This window comes from Carettochelys insculpta, chromosome 5 (genome assembly GCF_033958435.1).
Source record: "Carettochelys insculpta isolate YL-2023 chromosome 5, ASM3395843v1, whole genome shotgun sequence".
Taxonomy (NCBI): Eukaryota; Metazoa; Chordata; order Testudines; family Carettochelyidae; genus Carettochelys; species Carettochelys insculpta.
The window spans coordinates 5,013,125-5,030,645 of NC_134141.1; the positions used below are offsets into that span (position 1 = coordinate 5,013,125).

Consider the following 17,521-nt stretch of genomic DNA (forward strand, 5'->3'; position numbering starts at 1 on the left):
AGATGGGTACCCCATTCAGGAAAGAAGGATCCTTGTACCCCACTTACATCCCTGCATTGGGTGCACAGTTATGCCCACCATGATGTCTAAAGGGATCTTGAGGTAACATTCTAGTGATGTTGTAGGACCATAGAACACAGAACTGAAAGGGACCTCAAGGGGTCATCGAGTCCAGGACCCTGCACTCTTACTCATAGCCTGATTGACACTTAAGGAACAAGAGCTTGGTCAGAAATGAGTTTACATCAGGGTCAGGGGAGTTTACATCCCCTCTTGATACAGGCTAAATTGGGAGAAGTTTGCTCAAGACTGGTTAAGATCTTACTTTGTGAACAGCTGGATTGATTTCACAGGGACATCACCTGGAACAATGTACTGAAGGAGAGTACCAGAGGTTAGCCCTACATTTGTTTTAAAAAAACGTGTGCATAAATACCTTATTTGCCAGGAACAGATTGTGAGTTAGAGTCAATCAGATATAAGGTGAATACATTGCACATCAGAAAACCTGTTCTTGTGGTATATCTGATGGTGAGTTGAAATCCCCAGCTCCTGTGAGCTTTCCTCATATACTTCTAACAGTTACCAGGAAAATACTTATCCATCTCCCTTTGGTGCACAGATACCTTGCTAAAGGCCTTCTCGCTTTTCCCATGTCCATGTTCCCTGTAACAAAGCACTTTTTGAATCTGAGATATTGTTACTTTAAATAGTGTTTGGATCTATTTTGCTGCTGTTGCTGAGATTCCCATCGTCTCAGCCCTGTTTATGCTTTTCATGCACAGATGCATTTGCTGGAACATGGCCAGGCTTGCTTTTTCATTTTTGAGGTAAACCTGTCTGTGGGACTTTTCAACAGCATTACTCAGACTTCAAATGTCCGATATTACAGACCTTACACAGGCAAAACTCCCACTGACTTCAGGGTATACATACAATAGATTGTAATTGCAGGACATTTGCAAAACTTTCTCACGTCTCCTTCCTCTTTTCTATTAATTGTAAAACCCTACTGAGCTAATAATTTAAAATACCACAGCATTCTCCCATCCGAGCACAGGAGAGGCAATACACACACTGTCTTCTTGAGGCAAAGGGAATTCCACTCTGACACCTACTTGGCTGGGGAGATTGAATAGACATTGTGCATCAAGACAGGCCTTATGGCTAGCAACTCTTAAAGAGAGCAGTCAGTTTGGAGAGGTACTCAGTGGCTAGAATGCCTGGCTCCCACAGCGACGTGAGGAAATCACGTTCATAGAGATGGTCCACACTAGAGGAGAAAGTCTACCTAAAACACAACTCCATTTATGAAAACAGAGTAGCTGGAGTCAATATATCTTAGGCCGACTTTGTCAGTTGTTCCCACAGCAGGTCTCTCCTGTTGACTTCCCTTCCGCCAATGAGAGGGAGTATCGGAGTTGAGGGGGAGGCCCTCTGTTTCATTTCGTGTGTCCCTACCAGATGTGCTAAATCGAACCCCAGAAAATTGATCTCTGCAGCATCTACACTGAGGTAAGTGTAGATGTATCCATGGTATTCATAGGGCAATGAGGACAGTATCCTACCCATAGAGCCTGTCACCATTTGTTACATTGAGTGAGGACCTTTCTTCACTCCCTCATGGCAGGTTGCAGAAGTCTCTATTTCCCCAGTACAGAAGAAAGAAGGATCAATTTCCCTTCTTCACCAAGTCTAGTTGTACACTTGTTCCATCCACCTCAAGGAGAACCTTGGCAACAAAGATAACACGTTTCTTACTGTTACATAAAACAGGGCCACGGTTTGACCCAAATTGCCATGTTGCCTCCTGGCCCCCCGCCACGTAACAGATACACAAAACCAAACAATCATGAGCACAGTAGCAAGTGGTCCATAAGCTCGGCCTGGTCAATATACTTGTGTACCAGATGTTAACACAGAAATGTTATGAATGGTGCCAAATGTACGCTATCTCATGGCAAGCCATAGCAATATGTTATACATTATGCATAGGAGTGTGAAATCATTGTACACTGAAGCAATGTTCAGGATAAAACAGTGCAAACTGTATCTCTTGACTGTTCAGGGTAATGATCCAGGATTTCTTGGTGCTGTAGAATTGGAAGGTGCCACTCCAGTCAAGCTCTTTCAAATTAAATAATCCAGTTCCACAGTGTTGGCAGAAACCCCTTTCTGTTTCCTGGAGACAGCAACACACCATGCTGTCAGAGGCAGGATGTTATCTCAGCGATGGTCAGAAGCCATGTCTCAGAGTTTGTTTCAATGTTAACTTCTGGATTGGTGCAAATCTGTCAGTCAATGTCCACCAAAGTTGCAGTTCTGGGATTTTGTGCAAAATCATTTCTCCTAGTGAAGTCCAAGAACTTTTATCTGGTTTTTGGCTTTGTCCTAAGAACAGCCAGTGTGCTTTCTATTTCTGGGTCTGGATCTTTTCTATTGAGTGTGGGGATGCAAGAGCTGTCATAGAAAGGCCAACATCTCAGAAGCCATCTCTGTTTTGAATGCCCACAAAACATAGATTTGGGCATCACCTCTAGTTCTCTAAATCTTCTAGCTTTGTCTTTTAGCAAATCTGTCCTATTTAGCACCAGCCTATCTTCATTTGCTAATATTTCCCCTCCTTGGGATCATAAAAGCAAATCTTCCAACCATTTGATCAGTTTCTGAAAATTACAGCATTTGCTGTTCGTAGGACACATGCTGCTCTTGAGAGTGCTCATGGAAATCAAAATATCCTGGAAAGATTTAACAGCTCTCAACATATTTGCACTTCACTTACATCCCTTCACAAAGACTCTAGCTGAACCATCCTCTGTCTATTCCAGCAACTTCCTGGTAGTCCAGAAACAATCAGATATTTCAGCAGCAGCACGGCAGAAACTCTCTATGGATTTTCTTTTTGGTGGGAGCAGAAACCACTTGTTGTGGTATTTTCTCATTTTCCTAGGACTACTTTTGTTCAAAATAGATGTGTAAATGAGCAGAAATTATATGCATCTATTCAAATCTTAAATTCCCCTGTGGACACCACTGTCAGGTTATAAATTTTAATCATTAATACATGATAATTAGATGCACCTAAGACATGCATGCAGCCTGCAGTGAGCCCATGCTGCTTTGGAAAGGATGGTCTCTTGTGCCACACCCTTCCATCCAAGGCAGCAAATGCCACAATTTGGGCCATTGTATTAGTCACATCTGTCCAGATCCGACAAGTTGCTGAGTTTCTCCTATGACTTCATTATGATGAGTGCACTCAGTATCTTACATGATTAAGCTAATATTATTAAATACTGCCCCCCCCAGCTGAATAATTTAAACTCTTGAGAATTTAATTAGGCTTTATTGAACTAAACTAGGATTGACAGGTGGCTAAGGGGAAAATGCAAAGGCTTCTAACACTTTCTCTAAACTAAAATTTTTCAGATGTGCTGAAAATACTCCCTTGGCTATATTTCCCTATGCTTCTCACTTAAAAGGCAAGGATGGATCTGGAGCACAAAGTCCTCTTTATCCACACAACAAAAATATCAGTGCCTTGCCAATATGCCTCTGTTCTAGACTTTTTCAGCTTTCATGCCTTTCTGACCTTGACCTCTGATAAGAATAGCAACAAGACTACAACTGTTGGTGGTGACTTTTATGTTGTCCAATAGACCTATGTCCTTTAAGAACAGCACTGAGACCACTAACTTTTCACAAAGACTATCAGACATGCAAAAAAAAAACCAAACTCTCAGCTGCTAGACATTACTGAACTGTGCCACCATAGAATCAAATCTGGAAGTGAAATGCTAGTTACTTTTATGATCAACCCTTGGAGGCAACCTAATCTTCTGATCCATCTACACAATGGCAGCCTACTTACAGACAGTGATATTTTATATGGTATCTTAATAGAAACATGTTTTTCTCCCATAGATCTAGTGAGATCTTTCAAATATTTGAAACTAAGCATGGAATTATTGGGTCAAATTTTTGTGTTTAATCATTATTCTTGGACAAACCCATTGAAGTCAATGGAAATTTGGTCTGAAGAAGGAAGTGAAAAGGGAACTTCAGGATTTGGTCTGTTCTAAATGAAACACACGCCCATTACAGGGCAATTCCAGCATTCAAAACCCTTGTGCTCAGGGTCTCAGGGTTGTCGTATCAGTAGAACTCTGAACATAAAAGTGAAATAGATCCCGGTGCAGAGGACCAAGGCAGGCACCACTTAAAACCTATTTTGAGAGCATGAGTGGAGCATAAGTCTTGTGTTTGGAACTCTGCAATGGGGGGAATTTCACCCATAGATGGTCTGCAACAGAATGGTCTCCACCTTGATAAGGTAATAGTAAGAACACACCAAAGAAATGCAAACAGCTCAGTGCTCTAATTGCTGTCAATGACCATGTGTTGATCCTTAGCCTCTTTCTGAATTCAGTACAATTTAAATGGAATTTTTACATGTTCCTTCAATGGGGAATTTCCCATCATGGCTTTTTGGAACCCATTTTATATCTGTTAAACTGTAAGATTCAGTACCCAGTGCTTTGTAGAATGTGTGGGTAGTCATGTAAACTAGCAGCTTTTTGAAGTTAAATGACCATTTAGAAAACCAAAGTTTTAAAATAGAAAGTCTAGAGTAAGAATTCAATCCTATTTTCCCTTACTAAATTTGAAAGAGTTAAGAGCCTGTATGTAGGAGAGAGACTTACAGTGTGCTTTAAGAATTTCATTATGTAATATTTTAAAAAATGAAATGAGATTGGATACCTTTCTAGTTATTTAAACCCCCCAAAAACCCCTGAATGCTTCATAACTTAAAAAAAACTTGCTTAACTTAAGTAGATTATAATTCACAGCAGGGCTAAAAAATGAATGCCAGTTTTCCACTCAATTCTTAGTATAAATCCCTGAAAACATATTTTGTCAAAGAAATTGCAAATATATCTTATTTTGAATAGCACTGTTAGGTGAAACACAAGAAGGAAAGATGAAATGAAGAGCATTAGGCTTTTCTGATAGGATATGCTGTGCTTTAAAACATATTTTATTGATCCTAAAATTACAATATTAATTATTGACATTCTGTTGAGGATCAATCTCAGATTAAATGGCAAAATGAAGAAAAGGTTTTCATATGTACCAAGTCCAAACTCAGAAAGAGATTGCCATCCTCACATTAACTTCTTTTAGAATACTTTTCTGATGATTAAACATTACATCTGAAATAGATCTAAGTTATACCAACCACCATAGTGCTTTCTGGTGAACCAAAGAAGTCCTATGGTGAAATCAACTTGGAGTACAAACTGTACTTTAATACATTTTTTCTTTTAGCAAAGGCTCTTTTTCTTATTTAATTTACATTTACTCTGTCTGTCAATTACAATGAAAAATATAGTAAGTTAATGAAGCAAGAATGTTGGAGTGTGTGAAAATCATTCATCTAAATTACTGATAGACTAGTGGTATTTTTCTTCCACACAACACAGAAGCCCATTTCTGCTCTGGCCAAAGACAACAGACCTGATTCTCTATTTTCTTGTCCCTTTTTGATCACTTAACTCCTGTAAAAAAAAGCATTGGAAAACAGAGGTGCAAAGCTGTGTGGTCAGTAGCATTTATCATCATCATCATCAATAATCATGGGCTCAGCACCCATTGGTCTGATGCCTCTCTCACTATTTCCTTCCAAGTAGCATTTATGCTCACTTTTACATCACATTTGCACAGATATGACTAAACAAAGTGCAAAGCAGTGGATGGTCAGAACTCATGGGAGTGTTGCCACTGTCTTCAGTTAGAGCAAGCCTGGGCCTAAATGAAGTCACATTAAAAATATTTTTGTTTTTTCCCTTGTTTTATTATGTTTATGGAAAAAAAATCCAGTAAGGTAGTTAAAAACCCTCAGTGATGTCTATCAACTTTGCTTTATATTCTGTCAATCACACAATACATGGGGCATAATTTTGAAAAATATTAGAATGCTTCAGGACCTTCCTTACCCATAACCATAATATGCTGCTTTGTAGGGTACCTGAAAATTTGAGGCACCACTGAGCCTGAGTGCCCCGTGCATGGCTATTCTGACCCCTGTTCTGTGTCTCTGGTTCCTCCGGAGAGGTTCTAGTTAACAGTGGAAAAAGCCTGCCAGAACTATTAGCAGAATCTGTGAAAGAGCCATTCAAATGGTAATGAAGCCATTTAACAGGCATTTGCCAACCCCAGGCATATACCATCAGCTTCTGAATTTACTGTAACATGCAGGCCTGTGGCACCTTAGAGACTAAAACCCACTTCCTCAGATGGAAAAGAACGGAGAGAAAAAACAGAACCCAGGGTTTATATAGTGGGAGACATGGGACGGGGGGTGGGGAGGGAGGAAACGAAGGGAAAAAACAGTTTTCTCTTATCTGTACTGACTAACACAGCTACCCTTACGAGTGAATTTACTGAAGTGTTAGTTGACAGGATCGTAGTTTAAAATTTGATTTAAAAATAGTTCACTCGCATGTTGCTGAAGATTATGAAATCACGTCTCTAAAATATCATCCTTCTCTCTCTGGCTGCCATCAGACCTACAGCGACCAGTTTAATAGTACCGCATAGGGCCCCATAAACCCTAAGGATGGCCCTGAAGGGCTCAAGCTACCCAATGCAATTAACAAGCCTTCTAATACAACACCAGCCTATTTTCAAGGGGGGCACACTGCTGCGCACACATTCTAACATTACTGTTCAATATGTCTAGTAACAATTTCCAAAATGACTAAACATGGCTCCGTGACACGGCTCATGCTTGTGAGGCTTCTTCTTGTACTCTGTATTATAAGTTTCTTCTCACTGAGAAATACAATTGCAATTTTACCATAAAAGTTAGTCACCAGATACCTGAAACATTGGTAGACCATCTTTAAGAAAACATGGCTTGTTTGGTCAATTTGCCTGACTAACTTTACATACAAAAATCCTGCGACACCATGTTCCCTTCTTTAGCACATCTGTTGATATAAATAATACATGTTTGGACCACTAATATAGCATGCTGCATCTTAGCTGTTGTGCCAGGAGACCAATTGTACATTTGTATGATGTACAGTATCTAAAATAATTGGTGCCAACTCCTGCTCCCATTGAAGTCTCCCTTATCTCCAGTTATAGTTGGATTTAGTTTCTCCAGCATGTTTTCCAGTGCTAAATTAAATTACTAATGGGGGGAAATGCCCAAGTGAAAACAAAATACGAATTCAGGAACTGATCCACAATGTTTAAACAGAAAGGCATTGTGAAAAGATAATAGTTAAATAACACAACAACAAAGCACTATGGATTTAACAATCTTTTAAAATGTTGAGTTTAACGTTATTTTATATTTAAACTTGAGTGTCATAGGTAGGTTTCTTAACTTTCCATTTGTTTCCCTGAGCACTGATCTTTGGAACAACTGGAGTTTCAGACCTATCTAATTTACGATCCCTAAAATATTGGAATTTCTGGTTAAAAATCAATTTCTTTATTAAAGTTTTAAAAAAATTCCATTGTATAGCCAAGGTTTTAAAAATAGATACCCTACTGTTAGCCTTTCACCTCTTTAGTTAGCTACTTACAGTAATAACTTAACTTTTAAAAGTATTCAGCACCCAGCCATTCCCCTTTAAATTCAGAGAGTTGCTGGGTACTCAGCATTTTTCTTAATTAAGCCACTACTTATTCAGTCCTTCAAATAAGGACTTGGCATTCTTACACTAGGTACACATTTTGTAAAAACAAAAACAACCCCCTCCCCCCCGGCCTGGGCTCTATTATATAAAATATGAAATTTTTGCCTGAATCAGCACTGTAGGTAAGGTTTGCAAGAATGAATTTAAAGGGGGTGAAGTCTATCCCCTGAGCAGATGACCAGCATGAAATTTTGAAGACTTAAGTAAGACTGAAATGAGCTTTGTGCTGGCCTTCTACACAGGATAAAATTCCAGCCTGATGAACAGCACTGTACCACTAGACTTCCATAGTTTGGAACTACAGTACTTGGCGAACTAGGAATAGCTGCATTTGATCCCATATCTAGATTAAAGATTTGTGTGTTTCATATATATTTTTTTTTTATTTTAAAAAGACTTCTAAGGCATTCTGCATTTTAGGCTATACAAAGTGTGCAAATCAAAACACTAGGAAATAAAATAGTGCAGAGACAACATTTGTAGGCTAAAATGTCCTCCTTCTGATTCTAAGGCTGCAAATTTCTTTTCTTTTGGCTCCTTAATATTTTAAAAATAACTTTGTCTGCCACAAAAATGCCATAATTCTGTTTTCCCCATACTACCTCTTTCTCCTTCCATCTAATACACTAACATTACACAGTAGGTATCAAAATGAGGATTAACAGGAGGGATCTGATTTGTACGGGATTCCATCTTAACACATGCTATCACAACCTGAAGTTTGGCTTTTTTTTGCTGTTTGGGCAACACTGCATACACCTTTGCCTTTCTTATGCAGCAGAAACATACACCATAGTTGTTTCCCTTAATTATTTGCTTTCTCCTGCTATCTGCTGAACTGACCTTCCACAGCAGATTGTTAAATGTAGATCAATAGTTGGGGGTTTTTTTTGTTTGCTTTTTTGTTTACTTTGGGCTGGAGTCCTTGTTAATATGTCTCATTTACAAAAGTTAGCAAATACTCCCTCCTGTCTTTTCTTTGCTCTCTGTGAGTTAAGTTATACCTTCGACTTTTATACCTTCCTGGTCTAGTGGGAATTTTAAGTATGGTTCTGAAAGCATATTGGGAAGGTGTGTTTGTACAACTTCTCCTTTAGAACTGTGACCATTACATTGATTAAGGCTGTTTAAAGTATATATATATATATATATTTTAAAATAAACTTTAATATTCAAGCTTACCAGATTGATGAATTGATAAACAATAAGATGAATTTTTTTTACAAGAGAAACTATCATTGTACAAAATTAAATCTGTGTAAAACAAAAAGGAGCCCTGCCTTGCGTTAAAAACCACAATGTTTACAAAAAAGAATGTAATAACATGTGACTTCTTTTTACTTGCTATATCCCAATCACATCTTACTATTTTAGTAAAGGAACTGGTAAGTTAATTTTTGATGGCAATGAATCTACCAAACATTTTACTATAGACTTCTGAAAGCTTTTACAGTAATAAGTTATCAACAAAAGCAGGCACATTAGTGTACAAAAATGTTGCTGTTTACTTTCCCTTTTTTCCATTGAAAGTGCAGGGGGGCTTTAAATGTGCATCCTACAAGACCCAACAGAGGTTTTAACTCCCACTAAATTTTAAATAGAACTTAAATCTCCAAGAAGGTGTAAACATAAGAATTGCTCCAGACAGCGATGGTAAACATTACAGGAACGTCTTTTCGTTGTTAAAATTTTTTCTGTTGGAGAGGTAAAGAAGCTTCATTACACTTGTTTCCCCCTCTTTACGTGAGCTGGTTATCATAACTGGTATAACTTTGTACCCTTAAAGCTGAAGAGAAGACTATGCCGGTGCCTGGCTGAAAACCAGAAAAAGGGCCAAAGAAGAGAAATTGTGACTGGTGTAACCAACTCCCAAACGGTTCTTATTTAGCCTTCTCCAACCGAATCCTGATACTGAACATACAAGACAGATGAAAAACTCCGTCAGACAGGGAGAACCAGGATGGTAAAAGTGTATGCGTGGGATCAATCAGTAACCTCCCAGCCTTCTCCTAACCTCCGGGTGGGAGCTTAAAGTGGGGCTCTGCCCAAGTGAAGCGACGGAGCCAGGAGCCGGGCGCTGGAAGCTTCTCTTCTGCCCAGAGCTTGGCCCCGGCCTGCGCGGGCGCTAGCGCGGAGAGAAGAGCAGGGCGCGCTTCTTACGCGGGCCGCGGATCTGGCCGCGCAGGGCTGATTGTCAGCGCAGGGGCGGGGCCCGGCCCTCGCTAGCTGCAGTTGGCGCAGGGGTGCCCCGGGTAGATCTCCTCGTAGGCCGGGGGCCGCTCGTGGGGCAGCGGGTAACAGTAGGGGTTGAGCTCGGGGTCCAGGGGCGAGTATCCGGGCAGCTCCAGCGAGGGGTGGCCGCCGCCGTGCACCTCCACGCCGGCCTCGTCCAGCACGTGGAAGACACCCACGTTAATGTAGGAGACCGCCTGAAAGGGGCAGTCGGCGCCGGGGGACAGAGCGGGCTCCCCGCCGGAGAAGACGGAGCCCCGGCTGCACCGCGGGGCCCGCCGGCCGCCCGCCCCCCCTGCCCCGCCTCGCCGCCGCCGCCGGCCGCCGGGCTGGGGGCGCTGCTGGCGGCGGCGCTGGCGGCGGCGGCGGCGGCCGCGCTGGCGGGCCGCCTGGTAGTTGCGCACCAGCAGCAGGCTGAGCAGGCCCAGCAGGCACTCGAGCGCGTTGAAGACGGTGGAGAGCACCAGGCCGCGCTGGTAGTCCCGCAGCTTGGGGCAGAGCTGCAGCGTGGCCGGCCCCGCGCCCGGCCGGCAGTGGTGCGAGTACTTCCTTTCCACCAGCGACACCGTGTCGCCGTCGATGACGGCCCCGGCGAAGGCGCTCAGCACGCCCAGCATGAAGACCAGCACGCCCAGCAGCAGGAAGTTCTGCCGGCCCCCCGGGGGCGCCGCGCCCGCCTGCCCCGCCGCCGCCGCGCCCTGGCTCTCCTCCTCCGCTGGGCGGCAGCAGAGCAGCGCCGAGGCCAGCAGCGAGAGGCCGGCGGCCAGCAGCAGCCCCGAGTAGAAGGCGCCGGCGGCCGTGCCCAGGCGGAAGGGCTCCCCCTTGAGCTCCGAGCCCAGCGAGAAGCACTTGAGGCCCACGGCGGCGGCGCTGAGCGCGCAGGCGAGCAGGAGGCAGCTGGAGAGCGCGGCGCAGGCTCCCCGGACACTCCACTTCATCCTCCGCTTGCCCTCCGGCCTCCCCCTGCCTGCCTCGCCGCCGCCCGCCGCCGCCGCCGCCGCCGCCGCCTCCTCCTCATCCTCCCGCGTCCTCCCGGGCCGGCCGGGCGGCCGCCGCGCGCCGCGGGGCCATGGGGGCGCGGGGGACCCGGAGCTCTCCAAACGCGCCGCCGCTGCCGCCGCTCCGCAGGCAGCCGCCGGCCTCAGTGAGCCAGGCACGGCTCGCACACGCACTCCCCTCCCCCTGCCTGCCCGCCCTCCCCCCTCCCTCCCCGCCGCGGCTGCTGGGAGGCGATTAATAATTGATGGCCCCCGCCCGCCCGCCGGCTGGAGCCGGAGCCAGGAGCCAAGCCAGCCGGGGGCGGGCGGCTGACCTGCGGCGGCGGCGGCGCAGCAGCCCCCGACCGGGCGGGGAAGAACGGCAGGAGGGATAAGGGGAGCTGGGGCGGGGGTGCGTCTTCACTTCCCCCTGCCCCGCTGGGGCCGCCTGCGGAGGGGGAGGAAGGGACATCCCCCCCCCCGCACCGGCCCCCGGCACTGTGCTGCGCTCCTGCGGGGACGCCCCTGCGGCTGCCCCGTGGTGCCAAGGCTGCCCTGCCCCACGGGGCGGCACTACCGCTCCTTGCAGCGCACCGGGTGGGGAGCCAGGCGGGCGGCCCCGTGCGCCGGGAAGCCGCCCCTCCCCTGGCTGCTGATCCGGCGGCTCCCTGCCCCGCCTGGCTCTTACCTGCGGGCGGCGGGAGCGGGCCGAGGGGTGACAGGCCGGGGGTGGGCAGGGGCGAGGCGCCAGGCGGGTGCGCGGGAGGGGAACGTTTAGCTCGTGGGTAGCAGGACTTGCCTGCGGGCGGAGCCGGGGCCCCTCCGCTCGGCCCGGGGGGCGGTGGGGGGGGATCAAAGGCTGAGCCCGGCTCCGGGGCTGCCGGCTGTCCGGCTGCACGTCGGGCCTCCGGCTGCGCGCCTTTGCCATGCGGGCAGGGCTGGCTGTGGCCAGTGCAGCGCGCTACGCTTTGGCAGCGGAAAACAAGCCAGCGACCCCCTCCGCAGGCTCCCGGCCCGGCTGCGCTCGGCGGGGCTGGCGGTGACTTGGAGCCGCGGAGCAGAGTTGCACGGTCCACTGTTGCGCCGGCTGCCTGCCCCAGTCACCGCGCCGCGCTGTGCCCCTAGCAGCCGGGCCACGCCGGGAGGGGAGCGGCCGTCTGCACCTCCCCGGGGCTGCGCTGCTTCTGGGGCGCACGGGCGCAGGGCAGGCAGAGCTCTGCCCACCGGCAGCTCCTGCGCCCCGCGTCCCCTCCAGGGTAGAGCCGGCTCCAGCCGTGCGCCTGACGGGAATGGGGCAGAGGGGAACGCGGCAGCGGGCATGGGGGATTACTTATTGGCAAGAGGTCTGTGGGCCAAGCAGCTGCTGGCGCGTTCTCCGACCGCCTTCTCAGCTTGTAGCCGGGGCTTGCTGGGGACAGGGCTGCCCCTCATTTCGGCTGGAGGCTGCATTTTGCCAGACACCTTGCTCCTTCTCCCCGTGCACCAGCCCCGGGCGCAGGCAGCCTTCTCCCCTCCCAGCTCTTCTCCAGGCAAACACAGAATCACAGGGCTGGAAGGGACCTCAGGAGGTCATCTAGTCCAGCCCCCTGCTTCAAGCAGGATCAACCCCCACTAAGTCATCCCAGCCAGGACCTTGTCCAGCCGGGACTTAAAAACCTCAAGGGATGGAGAATCCACCACCTCTCTAGGCAACGCATTCCAATGCTTCACCACCTGCCTGGTGAAGTAGTTTTTCCTAATATCTAACCTACACCTCTCCCTCTTCAGCTTCTGACCACTGCTTCTTGTTCTGCCATCTGACACCACTGAGAACAGTTTCTCACCCTCCTTTTTAGAACTCCCCTTCAGGAAGTTGAAGGCTGCTGTTAAATCACCTCTAAGTCTTCTCTTCTGTAAACTAAACAAGCCCAAATCCCTCAGTCTATACTCATAGGTCTTGTGCTCCAGACCCTTAATCATTTTTGTTGCCCTTCACTGAACCTGCTCCAGCACATCCACATCCTTTTTCTACTGGGGGGCCCAAAACTGGACACCACACTCCAGATGTGGCCTCACCAGTGCTGAATAAAGAGGAATAACGACTTCTCTAGCTCTGCTCGAAATGCTCCTCCGAATGCACCCCAGTATGCTGTTAGCCTTCTTGGCTACCAGGGCACACTGTTTACTCATATCCAGCCTTTCATCCACCATAACCCTTAGGTCCCTTTCTGTCGTACTGCTGCTGAGCCAGTCGGTCCCCAGCCTGTAACAATGCTTGGGATTCTTCCGCCCCAGCTGCAGGACTCTACACTTCTCCTTATTGAACCGCATCAGATTTCTTTTGGCCCAGTCCTCCAATTTATCCAGGTCGCTCTGGATTCTCTCTCTACCCTCCAACGTATCTACCTCTCCCCCTAGTTTTGTGTCATCCGCAAACTTGCTGAGGGTGCAACCCAGTCCCTCATCCAGCTCATTAAACACCCACAAGAGCGGGAGGTGGGGTGCAGGGCACAACCTCTTGCAGGCCTGACTGGGTAGTTCTCAGCTCCTGGACTGAGCCCTCAGCGATTCCTGTGATTTTTGCTCCCCTCCGCCCCCCCACAGTGCACATTGCTGGACCACAGCGCTGTGTGCCTGATCTGGTGGCTTGGGTTCTGTTTTTCCTGGTGAATCTTTCCAGAGGCAGCAGCAATGCCCAGGACTGTGCCAGAAGATGCCCCTCTGGAGCTGGGCTTCATCTCATGGCACTTTCAGAGCAGCTCCCCTGCTTTTACAATGTTTTAGCATCACTTTCTTTGGTGGGGAGGTCCAACCCTCCTTCCCCTGTGCATTTTCAGTGGGAGTGGTATTCTGAAATCACTTAGGCCCAGATTTCCAAGGGGATTTAGATGCCTCAAAAGCAGCAAGGGACCTTGTGGTGTCTGCAGAAGCAGGGTGGTGTCTAACGCCCACTGAAGTCCACCTGGGTTAGTGGTTCCCAACCTTTTACTCCTGCGGAGCCCCACTCGCCTCCCGCAAACTGTTCACAGACCCCCATCAAAGCCAGTTCTAGCTGCTATGTATACTTTGTTCAATGAAAAAGGGAACCACAACATAGATTTTTCAAATAGCGATTATAACATTGGAAGGTACTTAATTTAAAAATAATAAGTGACTGTAATTTTGCAATGTATCTAAAACTTAATTCCTCTGATCATATTTATTTATCTTTAATTTTTTTCACAGACCCCCCTGCAATACCCTCACAGACCCGCAGGTTGGGAACCACTTCTCTAGGTGCCTGCTGCATCTTTAGGCATGTAAATGCCTTGGAAAGGTGCATGTTGAGTCTTTCCTGCTCCTACAACAGCAATGCACTCTAAAGTGCCCAGTGCTACCGAACTCTAGCACTCCTTTGCTGATGTTCTGACCCAGGTTGTCATAGAACACTAGAACTGGAAGGGACCTCGAGAGGTCCTCAGGTCTAGTCCCCTGCCCTCATGGCAGGACCAAGCACCATCTATAACATCCTTATTAGATATTTATCTAACTTGTTCTTACATAATGATGGAGATTCTACAATTACCCTGGCAGTTTATTCCAGTGATTAACCACCCTGACAGTTATGAAGTTTTTCCTAATGTTCAATCTAAACGTATCTTGCTGCAATTTAAGCCCATTGCTTCTTGTCCTATCAGAGCCTAAGGAGAGTAATTTTAGGTACTGTACTTGAAAGCTATCACAGAGGTAGCCGTGTTAGTCTGTATCTTCGAGAACAACAAGTCTACTTGAAAGCTGTGATCATGACCTCTCTGAGCCTTCTCTTTTCCAAGCTAAACAAACCCAGTTCTTTTAATCTTCTCTCAGAGGTCATATTTTCTAGGCCTTCAGTCATTTTAGTTGCTCTTCTCTGAACCCGCTCCAATTTCTCCACATCTTTTCTGAAATATGGTGCCCTGAACTGGACACAATACTCCAGTTGATGCCTATTCAGCGCAGAGTGGAGTGGAAGAATGACTTCTTGTGTCTTGCTCCAGCACTCCTATTAATGCATCCCAAAATCATGTTTATTTATTTACTTTTTTTATTTGCAACAGTGTCATACTGTTGACTCCTGGATCCCTTTCTGCAGTACTCCATCTAAGGATTCCCTTCCCATTTTGTATGTGTGAAACTGAAATTGTCAAAGGTTTTTGTGTGCCTGCCCTGTTAAAATCGACAGCAGTGAGCAGCCTAAATGCTTAAGAGGTACTGGGCCTTTGTGTGCGATGAAGCCTAAGCACCAGCTTGTAAAACACAGTCCAAACTCCCCATCCATCCAGGAAATGGAAAATGGGAGAACATCCACAATTATACTAGATAGAATACAAATAATGTCCACTGGAGACACATTGGAGTTTGTTGTACTTTCTGAACCTGTGGTGGCCAATTCTGAAGCAGTAGCAATTATTCTGAGAATATATTTATTTTTCAAGCCAACTAGCCACACTTAACCAACTGAATAGTTACATGTGACTAGTGGTTACCATGTTGGACACCACTGTTCTAAAGCATCACATTCTAGCCACTGTCAGAGACAAGATAAAAGACAGCTGATCTCATTTGATATCGCAATTCCCATGTGTCTGTGACCATCCCACCCTTTCTAGCTCATTGGGTTAGAAAATAAGCTTTTCTGGGAAGGGACAGTCTCTTGCTACGTGTTTATGCTGTGCCTTGCACACTGGGGCCCCCTTCATCACTGGCCCTCATGCCATGTTATCTATTTTAGAACCATAGTCATGCACAAGGCAGTACTGATGGACACAGCTGCAGATGGGCATTGATAATGTTGGTTCTGTACCTTATTTCCCCCTGGGCAGCTGGCTACTTTTCCCACACGGTCCCTGCCAAAATCCCCATGGACTTTCCAAGCACCAGACTCAATATGCAAGTGTAGAAATTCCCCTACCAAAGGCACAAATGCTTGTTTTATTGTTCACCAAACTCTAGAGTTTCGGTGTCGCACTGTGTTAGCAGAATTTCCCTTGTAGTTATTTATCAGTCTGCTGTTTAACACACATGCAGCTAGAGGAGATAATACATACAGCAAGGTCATTAACATATCTCCCATTCAATTCTCTTTGGGCTAAATCTCTGGGAATGCAGTAATAACACTATTCAATTATTAACAATAATAACTAATAGTAATAAGACCCAATACTTTACTTTTTCAGAGCATTGCACAAATGTTCCCCAAATCTGTACCTTAGATTGATTAATTGTTCCCTCTTACTCACTGGGAAAGCAACCTCATAGGATGCTACTAACCTAAGAAAAGGTGAAATAGTTACAACTGTTTTGGGTCTGAAGGACCACAGCTGGATCATCTAGGGCTGGTACCTAGCTGTTTCACAACAATAAATGGAAAAAAACTCATTTACTTTAGTAGGCCTAGGTTAGGTCCATCAGGTGAAAGGAAGGTCTTGGAGGACTTGGAAATAGGAAACATGAGTGCTGTTCCCAGCTATGCAATAGGCTTTCTGTGCACCATAGACTTTGCAAGTTATTTCGAGTCAAACCATGCCTCTACCTTTCCCGTCCAGTGGAGCGGGCCAGTGCCTGGCAGCTGAATCATTATTCAACTTTGCAAAGGAAAAATTGTGCAGCCAATCTTGCAGGAAGTAGCCCAGCTGAGTGACAGTTCACAACAGGGACATGGAAGGAGGGCATGAGAAGGATCTGGGATGAGTCTTGTCTTCCTGCAGCGAATGGATGGTGGGCCTATGGAGTTTGCTGAGGCCAGAGTGACTCTTGTTTTGGTGGTGGATGCTGTGCTCAGCTGGGTATTTTTACCAGGGGCTAGGGTGTAGATCAAAGCTCAGTAGGAAATGTGTAGTGCACAGCAGCCAATATAGCTAATCAGCGCACAACACACCAGTGCACTATAGGTTTACACCACTGCTTGCTGCACACTAATTCACCATCTAGGCAAGCCCTAAGTTTTCCTGTGACTCAGGTGCACAAAGGCAGTGGCAATGAGCTTTCACATCAGTTCTTTGACGCTAAACTTATTGATGTTTGTAATGCATATTGAGATCCCTAAACTGTGCCATCTAAGTGCATTGTGTTACATTATTTTATTGTCTGCCTCTCCACCCACACTGCATTTTAGCAAGCTGTACATCATTATTGCTAAGCCATCTCTGATAAATGGGAGTCGCAGCTTTCAGTATCTCCAGTCATGATGGCTCTATAAGTTCCCTTAACTTAACGCTGTTGCCTGGTTCTAAAGGCGGCATTGCCAACTGTAAAAATCTTCTTTACAAACAATGTCTGTGTCCCGTTAGTCAGCCCACCTTAGAAACACGAAAGATTCTGTGGTAGCCCATTTGTCTTTCACCAATACTACAACTTATTTTGGTCTTTAAATTGTAAAAATGGAAGCCTCAGCTATTAAAGTTCCTGCTAATCTTTTCATCTTTGTGGATTTTTATATGCAGAATAATTCTTATGTGCCCCAAGGCATGTGCATATGTGCACCGTGAAACCTGTGTGAGAAAAGCTGTGAACGCTGTGCTAATCAGCTGGGCATCATTTGACTCTCTCCTGAGTGGCTGCAAAAGTGAATAGCTTACAGAGAACCCTGTCAGCTTCTCATTC

General features: G+C 46.3%; 1 protein-coding gene across 1 annotated transcript; it reads right to left on the minus strand.

The window, feature by feature from the left end:
• Nucleotides 1-4,124: 4,124 nt before the first annotated feature.
• On the minus strand, nt 4,125-11,056 carry TMEM271 (transmembrane protein 271). The gene has a single exon (XM_074994023.1). The coding sequence runs from the start codon at nt 10,880-10,882 to the stop codon at nt 9,935-9,937; it is 948 nt and encodes a 315-aa protein (XP_074850124.1). The 5' UTR covers nt 10,883-11,056; the 3' UTR covers nt 4,125-9,934.
• Nucleotides 11,057-17,521: the final 6,465 nt, after the last annotated feature.